The following is a 24,038-nucleotide window of genomic DNA, read 5'->3' as shown; positions in this document are numbered from 1 at the left end:
TAGGAAGAAGCCAATCCAAGGTTTGCAAGGGACATCATTCTTCAACCCAGTGCCGTGAAAAGGCACTCAAGTGACGCCTTTTCCATGCCACCGGCTGTGGGGACACAGGTACCATCAATCTTGATGCTACCACCCAAGGAAGCCCATTAGGACCAGTGGTCCCAGAGCTATCAATCTCACCCAGAGCTGTCCTGGGTGACAGGGGCTCCTCAGACAAAGAAATTAGGGGAAGTAAAGGGGAACCTACAATTTTGCCTCCTCTCTAAGCGCTAATCAACAAGAAAACTCTGCTGGGGTGTTCAAGAAAGTCCTTATGTCCCCAGGCTGAGCTCCACCTGTTCACATGATGGGTATTTTCTTACACTGGCCTGTTGTACCGCAGGTCCACGAACGCTCACCAGAGCTACTAAAAGAAAACCACAGGGGTTCAAGTCTCCAAGAGTTCTCAGACAGCAAAGGGCGGACTCTGAACTTGCCTAGACAGTGGCCGCAGGAGTGAGACTGTCTAAGCATCTCAGCATCTGCTGAGTCTACAGACTGATGGACGGTGAAGAAGCAATCATGACAGGATCACACAGGAGCAAACAGCAGAAGCTTTCAAAGGATGGCAAATGGAATACTCTCCTGTGGGGAGGAGCCCCTGTCACAGAGGGTGTGTCTGCCAGATTCCAAACTCATCCTCATTCTAGTCGCTTGTAAAAATCCTGGCCACGTGCATTAGCCCAGGAGGGGGGCAGGAGTGGAAATGGGGTGACACATAATAATAGGAAATCCATAAGCACCTGACTTCATATAGTTCTACAAGGCGCCAGGGTGCCTTTCAGCTCTGAAATTCTATGAAGGAACTAAAGTCATTGCAAGGCTGTTTCTGAGAAGCAAATAAAACCCCGCTGAGAAATGGTACTATAATTTCTTGAGTTTGCGTCAGTCTGTTTTCTTCAGTGAGCAAAAAGGTGACTGGTTTAGGTTACAAAAGCAATGTTCCACTATAAAAACCTGCTGGTTGCCATGACAATTAACATCTCTGTTCCTCCCTTTTCTGCAGCATCCTTCTTCCGTCTGAGTCAAATCAAAGAAGCTATCTGTGACGCCCATGATTTAGTATTTCCTCTGCACGAGGACAGCATACATATACAACACATACACAAAATACATACCAAAGGGCTAATCGGAGGCGAACCAAAACCTTCCAAATCGCTACCATCTGTCCTCCTCTGCCAACTGTGTCCTACAAACAACTATCAGGAACAACCCTGCAGCAGGGAGGATGAGCCAGAAAGGCTTAACCGCTGACACCTACTCCTTCTCAGAGTGGGCTCTGGATCGATTCTTCCCAGAAGGGTCCATGTGAGGCCAGGACTACCTGCAGCACTGTCCTTCTGTGTCTGCAGACTGTCCTCCCCAGCCTGAGCTCCTCAAGAGCGGTGCGCGTCTCACAGACCTCGGGGCCCAGAGTAGTGCTGGGTGCGCAAGGCAGCACTGAGGACAATGATGGAGCTCTGGGATAAGGCAGCCCGCTGCTCCTTATATTTTGCACTGAGTTTGGGCCTAGCTTGCTTCAAATAGGCCCTGTGTGAGAAATAAGCCAGGGGAGAAGTTCTAGATCTGTGCTCTAGGGTGTGTCGCTTGGGATATCTACGGCGCAGCCCTGCTCCTGGTTTCCATCAACTGTGCTCGTTCGTGAGCCTTCCCCAGATCCAGGACAAAACAAAGGAGTAAATCAGAAAGAGCATCGATGTGATTTATCTTCTCAGGATAAAGGTTCTCATCGGGTAGCTACATTTCATCACAAACATGTTTGTTTTAGAAAAGTTATGAAAATGATATGAGGAATTTGACAAACAAGACAGAGGATCCTACGGGAAGGAAGGGAAAAATGAAACAAGACGAAACCAGAGAGGGAGACCAACCATAAGAGATTCTTAATCTCAGGAAACAAACTGAGGGTTGCTGGAGTGAAGGGGGGTGGGAGGGATGGGGTGGCTGGTGATGGACACTGGGGAGGGTATGTGCTATGATGAGTGCTGTGAATTGTGTAAGACTGTTGAATCACAGACCTGGACCCCTGAAACAAACAATACATTATATGTTAATAAAAAATTTTGAAAAAAAAGTTATGAAAATACTGAAAAGCCAGAGAAAGGAAAATAAAGCACCCATCAAGTGTCTACACCTGGGGGTCTGTGTCACTATCCCTTCAGATGTGGAAGCAGTTCGCCCAGTGGTCAGGGGCAAAGGCTCTGGAACGCAGACCAAGCTGGGGTATGACCCCGCACAAGTCATCTACTGGTCCAAGCCTCTGTTCCCCGTCGGTAAGACGAGGAGGGCCGCTCCTCCTGTCCGGCACTTCAGGAAAACTGTGGTAACCTTGGGAAAGCCTTCGTCCCAGCGCAGGGAGGACGCTGACTTACACTCGCTCTACCAATACTCTATCCGTACCTGCCACGTGATAAACCAAAATGAGTTCTCTGTGCCAATATCTGGTAAACTTTTTCAATCAACATAAAAGCACGACCCACTGACATGTGAATAAATATACTTCTATAAATTGATGTTTTTAATTCGGAAACAAGAGCTTACCTTAGACAGGTGGTTCTTCATCTTTTTTAAAAGGTCATTTGCCACCAATGAGAACCATTCCAAAGAAAGTACAAATATACAAAAACCACAGACCCTAGGTTAAGACACAGAACACCAGCTCTAATTTCATGCATGTTTTTTAATATTCTGAAGTAACAGAACATTCGAGAAGGAACAGGATTACAAATTAATGTACTTTCTAACTGGAGATTGATGTTCTAGACTGTTCCTAATGCTGTGGTAGTGACATGAGAATAACAGATAAATTCAGTCACAAGAAGCATGGGATTTAAGTCATTTTGCATCTCTGTTCATATTCACATACTTCAGTACTCTTAAAAATATACTGATACTACTTATCACTAAATAGGAATAAAGCACTGACACAGGCAACATCAGGGAATCTTAAAAGCATTATGCTAAGTGAAAGAAGCCACACTGGAAAAGGCTACACACTATCTGATTCCATTTAGAGTACACTCTGGAAAAGACAAAATCACAAGAACAGAAATCAGACCAATGACTACTAGGGACAGCACAGTAATGACTAAAAAGGAACAAAAGGGAATTTTCTGGGGTGATGGAAATATTCTGTATCCTATTTGGATGGTGGTTACAAGACTGTGTCATCATATAACTGTACACTTAAGGGGGGGTTACTGTATGTAAATAATCTCTCAATAAATAAAATATTGACACATCAACTTTTATAGACATAAACAAGAGTAGAATGCTAAATTCTTGACAAGGTGTAAAAAAACTGCCTGCTGGCAAATTCAAAATAACTTTATATTTCCTTTCAGGAAAAATTAAAATGCACACAAACTTGAAACAAATACTATTTAAACACCTACACAAAATCTAGCATCATTATGAAAATTTCCTATGACATATATTAAAATGTGGCTTTAACAAATCACTCTTATAAGTACGAGTACTTGGCAAAGCTACTTAAGAACAGATGGTAAAGGTGAAGATACTTTTTCCTCTGCCCCAGTAATGTCACTTCTAGGCATCTTCCTCAGAGAAATTCTCCCACAAGCATACAGACCTCTGACTTAACCTACCTGTCTACCACTAGGAGAATGGCTATAAACACATGCTGGTTTACTCATATACTGAAATAAGATATAGCAATCAAAAATACAGATGGGAATGAAGTAGGATAAAATTTTAAAACACCATGCTGGAGGGGGGGAACCTGGCTGACTCAGCTGGAACAGCATGCAACTCTTGATCTCAAGGTCATGAGTTCAAGCGCCATGATGGGTGTAAAGATTACTTAAATAAATAAAACTTAAAAAGACCCAAACACCTAAAAGCCTAAAGAAATAAAATAAAAACACCATGCTAAATAAAATAGCAAATCAGAAGAGATGACATTTATATAAATATTTAATACAAGAAACAATACTATATATTGCTTATGAGTTCATTCAACGTATAAAAGCATGCAAAGGAATGAAACCTGACAACGTCGTTATGGAGACCTCTGAGAGCACAGGAAAGAAGAAAGCATCCAAAGAGCTGCACCTGGGGCCGTTTATTTCTTAAAAACAAGTGGCAGAAATCTGATGCAAATATGGCAAAATGTTATCACCTATTAATCTAGGACATAAGTATATGGGTATCATATTTTTTAAATGTTTTTTCCAGGTCTGACGCATTTAGTAATTAAAAATAAATCTGTCTACTATTTAACCAGAACTGTGTGGTTAATGACTTGATATGGGTTTTCCTCATGCTCAGAACATCCTTCCCTCTGCGAATCTGGTTTACTTTTTAAATATGGTATAAGCTGTGGTTTCTGATGGACCATTTCATTACCTTATAAGCTTGGAATCTGATGTCACTGCATTTACTTGCAGAGAACATTAACTTCAACCTTAATTAAACAATCAAAGCAAGCATAAACTTAAGAAAATTAAAATCCACTGAGAATTTAATAAGCTAGCTGTCCTAGAAAAACATCCAGGCTCATTTTAGGCTATTGTGTAAATAAACTAAGGAGCAATTATTTAATTTTTTTTCTTTTTTAAAGATTTATTCATTTGAGAGGGGTAGGGAGGGTCCAAGGAGAGAGAATCTCAAGCAGACTCCCCACTAAGTGCAGAGCCCAACGACGCAGGGCTCCATCTCATGATCCTGAGATCAGACCTGAGCAGAAACCAAGAGTCGGAAGCTGTAACCAACTACGCCACCCAGACACCCCAGGAGCAGTTATTTTAAAAAATCATTTACTAACAAAGCAACTGTGATCTCTGAAATGTCCAAAGTATCAGAAAATATAAAATAATCTTTGTATATGGATTTAGTGTCTCTGTCTTTCAAAAGTATATGTATTATTCTTATTTAGCAAATCTGTTACCATTAAAATTACCCCATATGTGCAACAAATTCTTTCAAAAAGGAAGGTTGAGAAGGCATGAATATCTAAAGATAGCCATAAACACACAAAACTAGGCTGCCTGGAGACAGCGGGAGCTCTTTCGCCATGGCAGCCAGGCCGATCTCCGAGCAGGACCAGGATGTCACTGTCTACGTCGGGAGCCTGGACGAGACGGTTAGCCAACCACTGCTGTGGGAGCGATTTCTCCAGGCAGGGCCAGTAGTCAACACCCACATGCCAAAGGACAGAGGTCACAGGTCAGCACCAAGGCTATGGCTTTGTGGAATTCTTGAGTGAGGAAGATGCTGACTATGCCATTAAGATCATGAACATGATCAAACTCTATGGGAAACCAATACAGGTGAACAAAGCATCAGCTCCCAACAAGAACCTGGACGTGGGGGGCCAACATTTCCATTGGCAATCTAGACCCGGAGATTGATGAGAAGCTGCTTTATGATACTTTCAGTGCCTTTCGGGTCATCTTACAAACCCCGAAGATATGTGGGACCCTGACACAGGCAACTCCAAAGGTTATGCCTTTATTAATTTCGCTTCATTTGATGCTTCGGATGCAGCTACTGAGGCCATAAATGGGCAGTATCTCTGTAACTGCCCTATCACTGTGTCCTATGCCTTCAAGAAGGACTCCAAGGGTGAGCACCATGGCTCAGCAGCTGAACGACTTCTGGCAGCCCAGAACCCACTCTTCCAGGCTGACCGCCCTCATCAGCTGTTTGCAGATGCACCCCCTCCACCCTCAGGCCCCAGTCCTTTGGTATCATCATTGGGGTCCGGGCTTCCTCCACCAGGCATGCCTCCTCCTGGGTCCTTCGCACCCCCACTGCCACCTCCTGGAGCCCTTCCACCTGGGATACCCCCCAGCCATGCCCCCACCACCTATGCCTCCTGGGGCTGGAGGACATGGCCCACCATCAGCAGGAACCCCAGGGGCTGGACATCCTGGACATGGACACTCACATCCTCACCCATTCCCACCAGGTAGGATGTCCCATCCAGGTATGTCTCAGATGCAGCTGGCCCACCATGGCCCTCATGGCTTAGGACACCCCCATGCTGGGCCCCCAGGCCTCGGGGGGCAGCCACCACCCGGAATGCCTCATCCTGGACCTCCTTCAATGGGCATGCCCCCGTGAGGGCCTCCATTTGGATCTCCCATGGGTCACCCAGGTCCTATGCCTCCACATGGGATGCATGGACCTCCTCCACTGATGCCTCCTCATGGATACACTGGGCCTCCATGACCCTCACCCTATGGCTACCACCGAGGGCCCCTCCCTCCACCCTGGCTCACCCCCCGGCCTCCATTTCCCCTTCATGGGCCACTTCGAGGCCCTCTTCCTCAGTAATTTCTCATTCTCTTGCCTCCTGTTCTTTCTTCCCAATATCTTTTCAATTCCTTGGACCAATCAGAGTTGCTGTAGCTCCCTATGGCTAAGGCACTAATCCCTCTCAGGCCTTTTTTTTTTTTCTTAAGTGTAATGTTTTTCACAGGAGGTTTTATTTTTTTTCTGTGTTGGTCCTAAGTGTTTTGCAAATGCACAGAGAAAATAAAACTAAACTTGTTTAAAAACAAAACAAAACGAAACACAAAACTGTATCATTCATTTCCTATTTGCCCAAAGAAATAAAAGCACTAAACAATGACTGTTGGAATGGTGGGCTCAATTTGCAAAACTGTCCCTTAAACATCAACAAGGCTGAAGAGCTCTCATTTTAACTCTAAGTCTTGCTTTAAAAATAAGAGCTTAGGGGCACCCATCTGGCTCAGTCTGTGGAGCATGTAGCTCTTGATCTCAGGGTGGTGAGTTCAAGCCCCAGACTGGGTGGAGAGTTTACTTAATAAACAAACAAACAAACAAAGATGTTAATAAGTAAATAAAAATAAGAGCTTAATTTGAGCTGTAAGTATGTAAAAAAAACTCTCTTGCCATCAGATCATCTTAAGTGGCCAGACTGCTAGTCAAATTTCTCAGCGGTAGAATTTAATACGCTCCCACTCACCCAAATAGTAGAGCATTTCTGAGGGCTGGAAACAGATAATGATTGGTTATAAGAACCCTCATGGCTTCCTGGTGGTAACGGGATAAGAATGAATGAAAGAAGACTCTTGCTTTAATTTTGGTGCCCACTTACCCAACAGATGCCAATTCAGTGAGTAGCTCTAAATTGCTCAGTACAGGAGGTAAACTTTATACAACAAATATTACTTGATAGTTGCTTAAGTCAGGAGGCTTTTACAAGCATGATGCCTTTCTCAAATGAAATGTAATAAAAGCACATTCATTCCACCTTTAATATGCTCTTGGGTCAGGTTACAAAACGTTAAGTGTTAGTTTCTGGACACAGACAACAGGTTTAACCTCCCTCTGTGTCAAATGCAAAGATTATAAGGCAGGTGAGCCACTCAATCATTAACACAGGTGCACATAACAACCCCTTAGCAAGCCACAGGGGTAACTTAACAAATTAGGATAATCAAGCCAAAGAGAGAAACAGCTTATAACCCACAAATACAAAATCTGGTTGTATTCACTATCCTAACGTGAGTGACGAATCCACCTCAGTGTCCTAGGACGAGAACAGCACAGGGCACGAAATCTATTTACTTAGTGAGAGGGGGATAAGCTGGAAAGAGGTCTCTGCCCCGCAGAGCACAAGGTTAGGCGAGTCCCTGCTCTTCCATCTCCCTAGCTGGGATGGTGGACTACAGGAGATTAAGGCGGCAAAGCCGGATGAGGAAGCAACAACACACATTCTTCATATTGTAACAGCTTCTGCAAACATGTGGAAAGTCAGGTTTCTATACTAAATAGGACTCGCTGACAGGCAACATCTAGTTCAAAAGAAAGAATTGAAAGCAAAATTTTTAAAAAACAACGAACTTCACCATCTCTTCCCCTCTACCTTTTGGCCTTTCCTTACCGTAAAGAACACTGGAATCATGCCTATTTGAAAGTTTATAAATGCATGAGCTCGAGTTCTCAAAATGCTCATTCCAAATCCTGGTTTGAGGGGGGAGGTGGGTATCAATCCAGAATAAATGTACTAAAACTATAACCTTTAATTCAATAGTTTAAAAAAATAGTTTTAAAACCCAGAGAAAAAGTAGAAATTTATAAAAATAAAACTATAGATGTGGACAGCAGTGTATTCTTAAAGGCAGCTAACTGCGCAAAGGGAACCAAATTCTAAATAGGCCAAAGATTGGGGCACCTGACTGGCTCAGTCGTTGAGTTCGAGCCCCATGCTGGGGGTGGAGTTTAAATTTTTAAAAAATGAGCCAAAGATAAAATTTATTAAATCATAAAATATATTAGAAGAACATGGTGTTTGGGTTTTTAAAAGAATCTCAAAGGCCATTGCAAGAATGACACAAATCCCGAAAGCTCTAATATTTTTAAATTTCTTCATGGCAAAGTCTGGTTAATATTTATTCAGTGTTTGCTACATGTAAGGCTCCATGCTCAGCATACACACAACATATCATTAAAACAGTGTAGTAGGGAGCGCCTGGGTGGCTCAGTTGGTTAAGCGACTGCCTTCGGCTCAGGTCATGATCCCGGAGTCTCGGGATCAAGTCCCGCATCGGGCTCCCTGCTCGGCAGGGAGTCTGCTTCTCCCTCTGACCCTCTTCCCTCTCGTGCTCTCTCTCTCTCAAATAAATAAAATCTTTAAAAAATATATTTAAAAAAAAACAGTGTAGTAGGGGGTGCCTGAGTGGCTCAGTCTTTGGCTCAGGTCATGATCCCAGGGTCCTGGGATCAAGCCCCACATCGGGTCCCTGCTCAGCGGGAAGCCTGCTTCTCCCTCTCCCACTCCCCCTGCTTGTGTTCCCTCTCTCACTGTGTCTCTGTCAAATAAATAAAAATCTTAAAAAAACAAAAACAAAAACACTGTAGTAGGTAGAATTCTAAGATGGTTCCCAAGATTCCCACCTGCTGGTGTACATAACCTGTATGATACCCTTCCCTTGTGCGCGAGCAAAACTTCTGAATGTGATAGGGTCTCACTCCCATGATTAGGTTATGTTATACAGCAAAAGTGAAAATATTTTTTTCAAAGATTTTATTTATTTATTTGAGAGAGAGAGAATGAGAGATAGAGAGCACGAGAGGGAAGAGGGTCAGAGGGAGAAGCAGACTCCCTGCCGAGCAGGGAGCCCGATGTGGGACTCGATCCTGGGACTCCAGGATCATGACCTGAGATGAAGGCAGTCGCTTAACCAACTGAGCCACCCAGGCGCCCAAAAGTGAAAATATTTTGCAGATATAATTAAGGTTCCTAATTGGTTGACTTGGGTTAATCTGGGTGCGCCTGGCCTAATCAGGTAAACCCTTTAAGAGAGGGTCTAGGGGCGCCTGGGTGGCTCAGTTGTTACGCGTCTGCCTTTGGCTCAGGTCATGATCCCAGGGTCCTGGGATCGAGCCCCACACATTGGGCTCCCTGCTTGGCGGGAAGCCTGCTTCTCCCTCTCCCCCTCCCCTTGCTTGTGTTCCCTCTCTTGCTGTCTCACTGTCTCTCTCTGTCAAAATAAATAAAATCTTAAAAAAAAAGAGAGAGAGGGTCTAGAAGAGACAAAATGCAACAGAGTTGGGGGCTCTCCTGTTGGTCTTGAAGAAACAACCACATTTTGAGAGAGTCAAGTGGCAGGGAACAGTGGGCAGCTTCTGGGCTGAGGGGCTGTTTTACAGCTGCAACAATCTTAATTCCATAAAAAACCAGTGAGTTTGGAAAAGGATTGCAAGTCTCAGACTAGACTGTAGTCCTGGCTGACACCTTGACTTCAGGCTGATGAAACTCTGAGCAGAGGATGCATACAGCAAACACTGAATAAATATGAACCAGATCCTGTCGCAGTTAAGCTGTACCTAGATCCCTGACCCATGGAAACCATGAGATTAGATAAACGGGGGTGTTTCAGGTTGCTAATCTATGGCAATTTCCTATATAACAGTAGAAAATACAGTCAGGAATGATGAACTGGAGAAGATATATGTGCAATACAACTTATTTAATAAGTAAAAAACTTCTACAAAACAACTTAAAAGATTAATAACCCACTAGACAAATGGCCAGAATATATTAACAGTTCACAACCCAAATGTTTAAGTATGTGAACATATGATCAACCTTTTGTACTAAGTTACATAAGATGTAACCATTGGGAGCATCTGGGGGAGGGATACATGGACATCTCTAAACCATTTTTTGCAACCTTCTGGGGGTCTGTGATTATTTCAAGATAAAAACTTTAAAATATGATTAACCTCATTTGTATCAGGAAAAATATTAATTAAAATGAGCTACCAGTTTTCACCTATAAGATGGGCAAGAATCAAAAAGTTTTGTAATACACTGTGTCAGAAAGATGTGAGTTGAGGCATGTTCATATACTGATGGTTATATAAACAGTATATCAGTTTATATATATTCACTGCTGCACCCCCACCCCGCCTCCTAGTGTTGGACAGAGTAGGTATAGTATTCAATTTGGCAATATCGTAACTTAAAATACACACACTTTTTTTTTTTTAAGATTTTTATTTCTTTATTTGACAGAGAGAGAGACAGCGAGAGAAGGAACACAAGCAGGAGCAGAGGGAGAGAGAGCAGGCCTCCTGCCGAGCAGGGAGACCGACGCGGGGCTCGATCCCAGGACCCTGGGATCATGACCTGAGCCGAAGGCAGATGCTTAATCAACTGAGCCACCCAGGAGCCCCAAAATACACACACTCTTAAGGAGCAATTCCACTTTTAAGAACTTAGCCTACTACCATATTCTTCACATGTGCAAAAAGAAGCATGTGCAAGGGCAGTCACTGAAGTGCCTGTAAAACCAAAAGTCTAGAAGCAATATACGTGTCCTTTAACAAGGTAATAATTAGACAGATTATGGAATACCCATAACCTGGAATCCTGTACAGCAATCTTAAAATAAGGTAGATTAATCTGCACTAATATGACTCAAGAGTAGAATGTTTTCCAGCTTCTCAAGAAAGTGCAATTTTACAACATACCCACATTCCCTCATTCTGTCAGTATTAACAAAGCCCCAACCACGGACCAGGATCCACATGTAGATAAATGAACACAATCATCCCCCCATGTGAAAAAATGGAGCAGGTGCTCACAGGCACAGAAGGGAGCCAAGGAAACCACAAAGAAGGAAGCCAGAGTCTGAGGGCTGAGACTGGGTGAAAGACAAAGGTCAGATGAGAGACTCTGGGTGTCAGAGGAAAAAACTGGGATTCTGTCCTCTGGAAGGATGCAAGATATTCACAAGACATCTTGCAAAGCACACATTTACTGTTAAAAAAAAAAAAAAAAAAGGAGTGGTCCAGTTGAAGAAGTTCATAATCTGGAGACCATCTCCGATTTCATTAGAGGTATTTCAAAGTATCTCAACTTGAATGCTTGTGGTAAGCTGAGTCACTCTGGCATACCCCTTCGGCTCACGCCTGAAGACGTGCTAATTCTTATAAAAACATGAGGACTGCATGAAGTCCTCTTCAACCCTGCCATTTTGTGGGATGGATTCAAAGGAGATACTCAGACACTGTCTTCATCTGGAGAAATACTTATAAGTAGCCTTCTCAAGCATCTGGACATGCTTCACTCCGCCATGTTCCCGACTAGCTCCACACCCAACAGTTAAGAGGTGAATCAAAGCAGCAAACTATTAAGCTCCATTTCTTCGATCTTCCTCTCAGCCTTCTGTGCTTTTAATGGTTGAAGCTTTCAAGCACTTGCCTGATGCCAATACACAGCCTTACGGAATGGGCCTCAGATTTTCAGATAAATTAAAATCTATGCCAACGAGAGATTCAGTCTCAAATACAGGCCACCTGTTCCAATTAGTGAGATTAAAATAGTACACCACTGACTATCTGAAATTGAGTTCCACACCTTCTGGATTATCACAGTATCTTCACAAAGACGGGGAAAAGGGACTATTGGCCCCAACACACAGTTGCACACACTGAAGTAAATGTGTTGAGGTGCTAAAGCGTAGCTTTCACTAAGGGCATACTTTATTTTTGGACAAGAACTTATCTCAAAATTTCTGTGGAAGGCTGCAGCTCAAGGCACCATTTAATTTCCTTACAACAAGCCTACATACTCATCTTAATTAAATGCAAGTTTACTTCAGAACCACACAGAGCTGAAATTTCTTTTCCACCCACTTTCTGTCCTTGCCTGAAATTCCCAGAGTCCTTATTTCCTGACATTGCACTCTTTTGCCTAAGGCCTTCCATGTCCTCAGTTTCTCTCAGGTCATGAGAAGATGGGAGATCTGGCCCGGAACAGGTACAATTTCCCCTTTTCCCAACCTCTTGCACGTATTCCTACCCGGACAAGGCTGCCTTCAAATCCCCAGAGTGGAGCTTCTGTTCATCTCCACACACTCCAATTTTCACAATCCATGAAAAATATACTTCTAAGCATCTTCTCTAAGTCGTGGGTCTAAAAGAAGTATTTCTAAAAGGATGAGGAGAGATGATACAATACAAACACCCAGTGTTTTCCAAAATGATTCTGAACTATTTTCAGTGGCGTAAAGCGAAAGCAGTAACAGAGAATCACAGTGAGCCAGTGATTCCCTTGAAAACCACCCGCAAGGCCATGCAGGTGACTGGGCTGGGAGAAAAGTCTCTGTTCAGGGCCAGCAGCTCTCTACGGGTGCTCCCGCAGAGGCTCATCCTTGTAATCTCGCACTGCAAGCCCTCGGGGGCTCAGGCAATATTAACTACAATGGGAACGTTGATACTTTAAAAATAAATTTAATTTTGAAGGAGTGAATGGCTTTGGAAATATTAAGTAAATCATCGTACAGGTGGTAGGAAGCTATGCGTAGGTGTGGGAATGACTGAAGTTTGGGGATCTCTGTGGCGGACACGAGTGACTCAACGTCAGAACAACAGCTGCTGTAATGGGTTTCCTCACACCACTTCTCACGCTTGTTCACAGGGCTGCTGAGTGGAGAGGCGGACAATCAAGTCTGACTCCAGAGTCCATACTCTTAACCCTTCATCGTCTTCAAATCCAGAAGTTTTAACTAAGAAAGTGAGGCTGGGGATAGAGAGGCAAAGGTGGTTGAGGAACCCTAAGAGGTAAACCCCCGGATGTGATGGGTAAGGGGGGGGCGCTGAGGGAGCTTCCCAGACCTCTGGTTTGGGAATATGCTGAACAGGTAAAGTATTCCAGGCTCCAGGCAGGGGAGTGGGGAGATCTGAGAGAATGAACGAAGTCTGGCATGTAGACTTTGAGGTACCTGCGGAACATCTAAATAGAGATGCCTTTTATTACGTGCTAAAGCCACACCTTACTCCCTGGCTGTGGAAGCCTCCCTCAGGGAGGCACGTCACTGGGGACTGGCACTAATGTGCCAATGGATCCTATATCCCTGTCTTCCCCCAGCGCTGGGGCAGATGACTGTTTCTGTGGCAAAGAACCAGACGATGTTTCTGGGGTGTTGCATGAAAATTACATATGCTAAAAACACTTGGTGCTGGAAGATGCCCTCAATGAGGGTCTCACAGGAACAGAAAGCTTTGGGGGCAACAAACACCAGGTTTGAATTCTAAGTTAGAGAGAGAGAGAGAGAGAGAGAGAGAAAATGTGTGTGTGTGTGTGCGTGTGTGTGTGTAATGTACTCCATGACTGATGCATCTGGCTGTTTTTTCCGCAATATCTTATTCCAACATGTAGAAGGTAAAGACAAAGATGAACTCATTTTGCAAAACTTTATTTCAGGGAAAAAAACAACAATAAAATCAGAAAAGATAATCTTTACTAGTGGCAACAGATCTCCGGCCGCTAAGCGGTCTAATACAGGAAATGCCACACCCTCTTCACCCTAGTCCCACCAAAAATCTGCAAACAAATTCATAAGGATGATGACCTAACACTGAATCACTCAAATTCACTTTTTCTCCACCAAGAAAACTCATAAAATGTAAAATCTGTCCATCAATTAATTCTCTATGGCAAATAATTTCAAATTCTTTCTACTTAAATTTTGAGATATGTATCCCATATAACTTAGCAATTAGCTTGGTATCTAAAAGTATTTAAAACCGTTTTCTGTTAAGGAATTCTCTTTTAAGATAGAAGCTGGTGGGCGCCTGGGTGGCTCAGTTGGTTGGGCGACTGCCTTCGGCTCAGGTCATGATCCTGGAGTCCTGGGATCGAGTCCCGCATCAGGCTCCCTGCTCAGCGGGGAGTCTGCTTCTCCCTCTGACTCTCTCCCTCTCGTGCTGTCTCTCATTCTCTCTCTCTCTCTCAAATAAATAAGATCTTTAAAAAAAAAAAAGGTAGAAGCTGGTATAATGCTTATATATTATTAGTATTAGTTACCTCATTAGTTACCTGTATTAGTTACCTCATTTCACTGGTTACAGTCTGGCTGGATGTCACTTTTCTACTTCTACAAATGGAATGTTCTGGAGTTTATGTCTACATTCCCCTTTCAGTTCTAACATGGTTCAAACCTTTGAGTCTACTTCGCAGCACTTTGCCCCACACATTGAGAAGCACATGCCCTCGGTCCAGGGAAGCTGAAGTCCTACTAGGAGATCTGCTGAGGCGGACTGTGACTCGGACTGTCACAGGAAGAACCAGCCTTGTTGTGTCCTTCAACTGTTCATGCTCTGGAGACCAAATACCAGGCTGGAAGATGGTTCTTCACTGATGTTCTGTAATCATGAGCTTATTTAACAGCCTTTAGAACCTCTCCAAACTACTGGCAACAATCTTGTATCACAGGCACTGTAAAAAGTTCATAAATTATCACTCTAAACCGTTCTTCGTCAAAGGTTTATTGGGTACAGAAGACGACACACAAAGGACTGGCAAAGCACTGTGTTGTAGGAATCCCAAACACACAATTTGGCTAGGCACCCTGCAGAAGCTGACCGCACCCGTGTTCAAGGCCTCAACAGGTTTACGAAGACTGAGCTGCTCTCCAGTATTCATCTCAGAGGTAGAAGCCAGCAAAGTGGGTAAAATGCAAGTTCTGCAATTAGATCTGGGTTCACCAGATCCTAGCTCGACCATTTCCTAACAGCCACAAGACCTTGAACAAATAAACTGCCCACGCCTCAACTTCCTCATCTGTAAAAATCAAGCTATAATAGGATATTATAAGGATTAAGGAGACAGTGCATCTGAAGCGCTTAGTATTGCACCTGGGTTATAGTAAGGAATTAGCACAGGTTGGCTGTTAACACTGTTACTGCATTCTTCTTTTCATTGGTGTTCTGTCTGCCTCCTTACAGAGGAATAATCAATAAATACACTGTTTTCCTTCAAGCAGCAACCCCCACCCCCCAATGGAAGCAGTTGGATCATGCATGGATCATATATCCTGATGTTCCTTTTCTAAGGCATGTAAAGTCCTCGTTCTGATTCACAGAACAGTGATTCATGGTTCTATCCCGTCTCGCTCAACCAGCCCTCTCCACTGAAAACATAAAAACACAAAAAAGAAACAGCAGGGCTGAAAGCTGCAGCCTGTCCTAAGTCAAGACATGGACAATTTCCATCCAGAAAGATCAGGATGATTTCTGACCTTAAGAGCAGCCCTGAAAATTCAGGCCGTGGGTCTGAAGCGAAACACATCTTACAGTCCAACTTGGTAGCAGCTGTCTTGGTATTCAACAGCGGATGTGACAGGCAGGTGTGCTGGTGGCAGATGGCAGTTTGTTCTCCTCTGAAGGGAGAGCCGGTGAGCCTGTAGCAAAGCACAGCTCAAAATACACACACCCCACCAATCTATCCAACCGGAATTTAACAAAAATCGGACTTGAGACACTCATCATTATTCACCGTGCTTTTAATGAACTCTTTAGAATAAAACAGATCACTGATTAAAAGTGTACTCACACAGCCCTCCGCTCACCACTTCACCAGGTCAGGGGCCCCCGGAACAGAGGTCTGTGCCCGCTCACTCTTGTGCCTCCCCAGGAAGTGAGCAGGCAATCATCAACTTATTACATCACTACCCAACCATTTCCACTCTGAGACGAGCTATGACAACCTCTTCTCCCTGACTGCTTTTGGCCATTACTCATCATGTAATTCAAGGTCTATTTCCAAACCACAGAACACTTAATGATGAACTACAGGTAGCCACCATGCCCAACACAGGTTTCACTTCAGATGTTAGAGACCTCTGTGCTTATTACCATTTCCTTCTATAAAATAGGAGGGTATTTCCTGGGGCCACAAGTATAAATAAAATACAATCACCAGATATTAAGCTTCCAGAGAGACCAGGCCGTCTGTTCCATTCACCGTTATATTCCTGATGCCTACAGTGGTCGGGAGCATAGAGAAGGCGCTCAGCAAATATTTGCTGCATGAATGAAACCTCTTGTTCTCAAAGTGCCAGTGTCTACAGTTTATAAACATGTAAGTGACAAATATGTAAACAGTCAATGTGATAAGGAACATCTGATGGAAGAGGGACAAAATGCTAAAAATGCCCAAGCAAGTCTATTCTAGTCACAAGCTTAGCAGTCTTCCCATTTTCAAGCTTATGACCACTTCTTATATAGTAGCAACAAAAACAGCTACCATCTATTGAGTTCTTTCTGGGTACGTGTTATTTTATAGATGTTACTGCATCTGTTCCTTGTAACACCCCTGGGGTGTAGAAGAGGAAACTAAGACTTAGAATGATTACAGGGTCCGTGGGGGCACGAGTACAAGATCTGTCGTCTGGGGGCTAGTGCACTGAAAGTGGTTCTCTGGGCGGAATACTCTGGTCCTTGCGGGGAGGATCAACTGGGGCTGATGAAATCAGAGAGCAGTGAGGAAGCTAGTGCACCATCACCAATTCCGGAGGTCAGACGTGGCTAAACTGAGGTGGGAGATGACTGGGGGACATGGGGAGTAAGGTACCAAGTCCAGAGAAAAGTCCAAGAAAGACCCAGTGAAATGGCCGACAGATGAGAGATGAGGAAGCGGGAAGCACTCAGGATGACTAGCGATTCTGATTAGCAGTGGTACCAACAGAATAAGAAAAAAAGTATTCACCTTACACAGGGATAAAAACACCTAACCTTGAGTGCACAGGACCGCTCTTTGTTTTGGGGTTTTTTTTTTTTTTTTTTAAACAAATGCTCTCTCGAGATCACTCCCAGAAGCAGGGACTATTATCACCTCTGTTACAGATGGGGAACTGGAGGCTCAGGAAGGTTAGACCTTGCCCCAGTGCTCACTCGGCTGGGAAATGTGAAGAGCCAGAATGTGATCCAGGTCACCTGATCGGAGAGCCCCAGCTGCTGACCATTATCCACAGGTGGCTGAAGGTGCCATTTTAGAACATTTAAAATTAGAACAGACATTTGATTCACTAATTAATAAAAACCAGTTAATATATAGGAAGCGGACTGCCTGTATTCTTAAAAAGATGACAGGCTTTAACTATCTAGGGCATGAGAAAAAAAAGTAGGATTCGAACTATGCATGCTCTTCCTTTTAAAGTAGGGGATATTATTCTGTGTGTCGAGTTAGCATGCACCATTTCTGAGTTTTACCCTGACGAAGTTTAAAAATGTGAATGATCCTGGCTTGTCAGCTTAAGAGATAATCACAGAATTCATTAGTTATATTACATTTTCACTGAGGGGAGGGAATCTAGGTTAATCCACCTGGCAATAAAAATAGATTCCTGCAACATTAAAATAGTACACTGCCTCATTATTATTCTAGTCTCAAAGGCTTAACCAAACTCAGCAAGAGATGTGTATTTTTCCTGTTATCTCAACAGGTATCAATTTTGAACTTAAAAATGACCATTCAGTAAGCAAGAACTTGATCTCTTGGAGTCTTAGCCTCTTCCTGGGAGGAAATTGCACAGCACCTCCAGTTCTCATTAGAGTATTTTTAGGTGAGCTAATTTACCACACGAGTCCACAAAAGTGTTCTTTTAAAATCCTATACTAGAGGGGCGCCTGGGTGGCTCAGTTGGTTAAGCGACTGCCTTCGGCTCAGGTCATGATCCTGGAGTCCCAGGATCGAGTCCCGCATCGGGCTCCCTGCTTGGTGAGGAGCCTGCTTCTCCCTCTAACCGTACCCCTTCTCATGTACTCTCTCTCTCTCTCCCATTCTCGCTCTCTCAATTAAATAAATAAATCTTAAAAAAAAATCCTATACTAGATGGTTTATCGCCAAAGGGAGGGTGACATCAAGAAATTAAACCTGAATACTGCCTGATGTTCTCCTTCTGCATCACATATTTTCTGAGTGTAGGAAGAAGTACGTCTTTATAGCTAGATCTAAGAGTTCCACAAAACAGGAGCTAGAATCATCTGAAGGGAGAAATACTTTCTGCACAGGAAAATTGTTGGTACTTTCCCTTCATTACAGCAGGCTTACTGCAGCCTTAAGAAAAGACTCAAAATTACATCGGCCTCACTTGAGAAAAGTTACAAGTTTACAAAATTCCCTCCAGTTCTACTCCTTGCCATCTGAACAGTTAAATCCTAAAAGCAGACAGTCAAGAAGTTTAAACAGGGATCTCAGCATCACTGCTACAAAACATGTAGTCACTGTCTGCTAAAGTTCTAGCCCTCCTTGGTCTGAGTTTATCTAGTTCTCACTAGATTTCATTTGTCCAATAAGCTAATTTAGAATAATCAGTACATACAATGTCTAACTCAGGTTTAATACACAGTCTATTTAAAAAATCAGGTGTCTCGGGGCACCTAGGTGGCTCAGTCAGTTAAGCATCCGACTCTTGATTTCAGCTCAGGTCATGATCTCAGGGTCGCGAGACCCAGCCCCAGGCCAGGCTCCACGATGGACACGAAGTCGGCTTAAGATGCTCCCTCTCCCTCTGCCCCACCCCACCCCCAAAATCAGGTATTTCCATGCTAACAAAACAAGGTAGTACATGTAACGTCATCGGTAGAATTTTAAAGAAAGTAAGCAACTCCCTTCACGTAAGGTTGTGGTACTTCAACAGAAAAGGGATATATAGAAATGAAGCATTAGCAGAACCAGCAGAGACAAACTAAATCTACAGTTTAAATTACATGTTTGCTTTGCCACTTTCCACCTAGGTAGCTAAGGTATGAACTCTATCACTACCATTTCACAGATTATGAAGAGTGAGTTTTGCAAAGTTCCATGAGTCTTACCAAATCACCTAAATGAGCTCACAATGAGCCACCCATCCCTCAGAGATTACTAATCTTGTTGTTTACACAAAGATTATCACAACTGTGACAAGAGAAACCAAGCTTCCAGACTTCTTTCAAGTCTGAAATTTCTTCTGTCAACTGCAACATTAATAGACTCCTCCAATTACAAATGCATTAGAAAACGATCTTCACCTTTCTTCTTCGCTAACTCTATGTTAACTAGCAACAATTTCTAACTGTAGGTAACCAAAGATCTTTCGCCCATGTTTTCTTCCAAATGGCAGTTTATGGTTATTTTCATAACAAACTGTTATGAAACTTTTAAAGAAAATGCAAAACTTATGGTGCGCACTCTGTAATGTATATATTTGTGGAATCACTATTCTGCACCCCTGAAACTAAATATAACATTGTATGTCAACTATAGGTCAATAAAAAAATAAAGTGCAAAAAAGAATTCTTTTGGGGAGTAGAGGAGAGTGGAGTGGATGCAGTAACCTCCACCAAGTAAGTTTAATCTGTAAAAATTTGAACCATGCTGTTAACTCAGTTAACAGATACTAAAGGAAAAAGGGATAACAGGGCCTAGTTACTTCACTTCTGGGATAACTGATTAGTTCTCCGAATTACGATTAAACTCCCAAATCCCGCACTAGGGGCTGAGCTGCATTTGTCGCTCTTGCCACTTTGCCCATCCAGTGGTCTCTGGATCTTGGGAGACGGCAGGCCAGAATTTGCGCAAAACTCTAGCTGTGAACTTTATACCGGGAAGCTGACACTCAAATGCTGAGATCTCGAGCAAGCGAGTAGTTAGCAAAGAGCACCTCCAGGTAGCTTCTCCAGAACAAGTTCCAGGGTGGAGGACGTACTGCTTCTCAAAGGCACTTCAATCCGCCGAGGGACTGAACAGCCCAGGAAGGCAAAGGGACCCCCGAGCCGGCGGGGGCCTCCGCTCCCGGGAGGGACCGGCGCCCAGGCTGCGGCCTCCGTCTTTATTTTGAAGCACTACAGGGCCCGTCTCTGCTGCTTGCTCTGAAGAGCTATTTTCGCCCACAGCCAAAATCAGCAACGGCAAATTACACTGCAAACAATGGAGAGGGCGCCCGCTCGGCACGGCTAGCAACTCCAGGGCTGCCGCGCGAAGGCTGACTTTCCGCTCGAGCAGAGCCGGGGCAGCCGCCGCGCGAGAGCGGGAAGCCCGTCCGCCGCCGGCCCGCGCCCGAAACCCCGAGGGCTGCGGAGGCGCGGGCAGCACGCGAGGTCAGGAGGGCGAGCGCGCAGTCCCACCGGGGCCGCGGCTGGCGGGATTCCCTCGCGTCCGGGCACCGCGCGGCGGGCGCTCCCTGGCGGAGGGTGGCGGAGCGCCGGGCCGTCGGGGACCCCGGGCGCCCGGGTCCAGCAGGCGCGCGGGGAACCCAGCGGCGGCGGAGGGCGGGGTCCGGCGGGCCGAGCTCGGCTCTGGCCCCGACCCGGCCTCCGACGCCCCCCACCCCCTCCCCAGCCCCCTCGGCGCGGACCCGTGGCGGGAGGGACCCGGGGAGGGAGAGAGGCAGGCGGCGAGAGACGGGCAGCGAGAGTTGGCGAACACCGGAGCCAAAGCCCACCCGGCCTCGCCCCTCGGCCCGGCGGCCCCCCCACCGCCGCCCCGCCCGCGCCTCTCACCCGGCTCTTGCAGCGGTGGTGCCGGCCCGGGTCGGAATAGGTCCGGTCCACGGTGAGCGCCGTGTCGCTGCCCGGCATGTTTGCGCTCGCGCCGGCAACTTTCCCGTCTCTCCCGGCCGCCGCGCGGCGAGCCGCCGACCGTGCTCGGGCTCGCCCCGGGGGCCGCTGCAGCTGCTGCCGACACTTGCGCGGCTGCCCTGCGCCGCCGCCGCCGCCGCCGCCGCCGCCGCCGCGGCCGCCGCCGAGGGTGGGGGTGGGAGTGGGGGTGGGGGAGGCGGGGCAGGGACGCCAGAGTCTCCTCCCCCTTCCCCTCTCCCCGCCTCCTCTTGCCCGCTCGCGGGGGCCCAAGACCCTGCCCTAGGTGCAACTTCTCTTCCTCCCTCGCTGAAACTTGAATCCACACTCTCCCACACTGGCTTCGTTTGCCTCAAAATTTGATTGACATCTACCCTATCTGTGGGCTTATTTGTATGTTTATGATAAAAGATGGATTTTTGGCAAGATGTTGAGGCTTGCCTTAAATGCTTTCTTTTATGCTATTTTTTTTATTCAACATGCACTTATTGGGCATCTACCATGGGCCACACCCTGGGGCGGGGACCAGAGATTTTTTTTTTTTAAAGCCCATGTTTTTCTTATGATCCCGCTGAGCACAGAACACATTTCCATTTAAACAAAGGTCTATGGAGGTGTGTAGTTTAATTTTGTATATGTGGTTCCTACTTGGAAGTCAATATATATATCTTTTCCTTTTAGTATTCTCTGTTTCCAGTGAACAGTCCCTGCTCACAAGAAATCTGGGGTCTAGGGGCTCCTGGGTGGCTCAGTCGGTTGAGCATGTCCAACTGAGATGATGATCTCAGGGTTGTGAGATCAAGCCCCCAACTAGGGGCTACACACTAGGCGTGGAGCCTGCATAGGATTCTCTCTCTCCCCTTCCTTCGGCCCCTCCTACCCTCCCCCGACACCTCAAAAACAAATTTGGAGTCTACAAAACAAAAGACTGACTAGTGAACAATTAAATATGTTACCTAAGCCAACATTCAAAACACCTGCTCTGGTTATGAAGGTTGTACTGGTGGGAGACTGAGTTAAAATCTTGAAATTGCAACTGCCCCAAAGAGAACTTGAGTTAGAGGGCCAAGTAACAAGCCTAGAAGGAAGGAGGCATATGATTCTCCCCCTCAAAGGGTTGAGGGGGAGGGTCTTGCAGGCAGAAGGAAAATACTGAGCATAAAACCAAAGGTCTGTTTGGAAAACTTCACCAGTTTAGGGGGTAGCTTCAGGAACAGGAGGACACAAGAAGAAAAGTATGTGGAGACCACGTGGTTGCCTGGCTCTACTTTCGAGGAGAGGAAGTTCAGCCTTATTCTGTGGGTGCTGGGCAGCTGCTGGCGATTTCTGAACGGGGAAATGACAATATTAGGATGGAAGTTGAAGGACATCTATCTGATAGCCGTGTGAAACCCTGATTAAAGATGTGTAAAGGACACTGGTTAGAAGACCACTGCAAAAAGAGAACCACCTAAATGTCCTTCAGAAGGAGACTAAATAAGTAAAATATGATCCATCCATCCAGTAGAGGATTAAGTAACTGTAAGAGAGTGAAGCAGCTCTTTATCTATAGCTACAGAAATATCTCCAGCATACATGGTTAAGAAAAAAGTAATGTGCAGAATAACATATGTAGTATCCCACCATGTATGTAAAAACAATATATGTATATGCTTATATACACATAGCGTATTTTTTCCAAGAGGATAAACGAGAAATGAGGGAAATAGACAAGAAACTGTTGGCAGGAGAGGGGCCACATACTAGGTGCTTCAATTTATACCTGTGAATGGATGAACAAATTACTCCCATGAGCAGCCCTCCGGAGTTCAAGCCTGACTCTTGGGGAGGGGAGTCACAGTCGTAAGTGAGCAAAGCAGTAAGAACCATTCCAGTAAATTCAGAGAAAGCCACTGACCACGGAGAAATTCCCTAGGAACTCCGAGATGCAACTAAAGGTAATATAAAGGAGTGGATGTCCCCAAAGAGCCAAAGAAAAGCTACTGGACTGTAAAGACAGGTGTCTATGTTCATCTAGAAAACATGGGCTCTGCTGAGATTGGGGAGACTGGAGCAGAATCCCCACAAAGAGACTTGAATATCAAAGGAGAACAGTTGCTGCCAGGTGGTTGGACCAAACTGACCTTGTTCATGTGTTGTTATATTTAAACCTGGGATGGGGGTGCCTGGCTCACTTAGTCAGTAGAGCGTGTGACTCTTGATCTTGGGGTTGTAAGTTCAAGCCCCACCGTTGGGTGTAGAGATTAGTTAAAAATAAAATCTTTAAAATTTTTTTTAAGAATAAATTTGGGATAAAATGGAAGCCACATGCCTACCTAGGTAGCTAGAAGAAAGGAATGGGAGATTTATTTTTCACTGTATATGCTTTTTAAACTTGAATGCTTTAATTGTGTGCATATATTAACTATTCAAAAAGTAAAATAAAAAATATATTTTTAAATAAAGAGGGTAAAGTTATTAAAATTTAAGAATAGAAAACTCCATATAGTCCTAAAACCACTCAAGAAATGAAATCAACAGTTTAAAACACCCCCCAACATGCCCTGCCCCCCAGCTCCCAGTAGAAGACACAACTATACCAGGTCCAGAGAGTTTTTCAGGCAAGTCCTTCCAAAGCAGAGCAGAGAGATATCGTGTGTGTGTGGGGGGGGGGGGGGGACTTAGAGTGGCCAGAGAAGACCTCCATGATAAGGTGACATACAAGCAGAGACCTGAGAATTAAGGGAGCTAATATGTAGATAAATGAAAATTTCAGACAGAAGGAACAGCAAGTACAAAGGCCCTAAAGCAGGAACATTTTGGGAACATTTTGGGAGTGTTCCCTCAAAAAAGTGAGGAGGCCAGTAATCACTGGAAAGACAGTAGATGAAGTCAGAGACATTTCAGAGACCTGATCATACAGGAAAATTATTTAGGCCATTTTAAGAACTTTGACTTTAATTCTGAGGTACACAGAAAGATTTAGACAAGTAGTGGAGTGGCATGCTCTGCCTTTTCACTTGGGGAAAAAAAAATGCCTACCTCACAGCATACACAAAAATCAATGTCAGATACATTAAAGACCTGAAGTAGAAAAAAACACAGCTTTTAAAACTGCCAGAAGAAAATGGGATAAATATCACTATGATCTTAAGTCATCAGAAGCAGGTCACAAAGGG

The 24,038-nt window shown here is 44.7% G+C and overlaps 1 protein-coding gene and 1 pseudogene across 11 annotated transcripts in view; one reads left to right on the top strand and one right to left on the bottom strand.

Moving 5' to 3' along the window:
• The window catches only part of TMCC3 (transmembrane and coiled-coil domain family 3), a 295,326-nt gene that overhangs the window by 51,937 nt on the left and 219,351 nt on the right, over positions 1-24,038 (bottom strand). The window contains exon 1 of one of the 11 annotated variants that reach the window (XM_027593435.2): positions 20,806-21,001. The exons of 9 other annotated variants lie outside the window; for them this stretch is intronic. In XM_027593435.2, coding sequence (XP_027449236.2) covers positions 20,806-20,883 — 78 coding nt within the window. In that variant the 5' untranslated portion in view covers positions 20,884-21,001. Of the gene's footprint in view, positions 1-15,877; positions 16,208-20,805; positions 21,002-24,038 lie in introns of those variants that run through there. One more of the 11 variants, XM_027593445.2, reaches the window with a different exon arrangement.
• LOC113921940 lies at positions 5,075-6,339 on the top strand (annotated as a pseudogene).

This window comes from Zalophus californianus, chromosome 9 (assembly GCF_009762305.2).
Source record: "Zalophus californianus isolate mZalCal1 chromosome 9, mZalCal1.pri.v2, whole genome shotgun sequence".
NCBI classification, from domain to species: Eukaryota; Metazoa; Chordata; class Mammalia; order Carnivora; family Otariidae; genus Zalophus; species Zalophus californianus.
The sequence above is the reverse complement of the archived record's forward strand: the minus strand, read 5'-3'. Positions and strand labels throughout refer to the sequence as shown.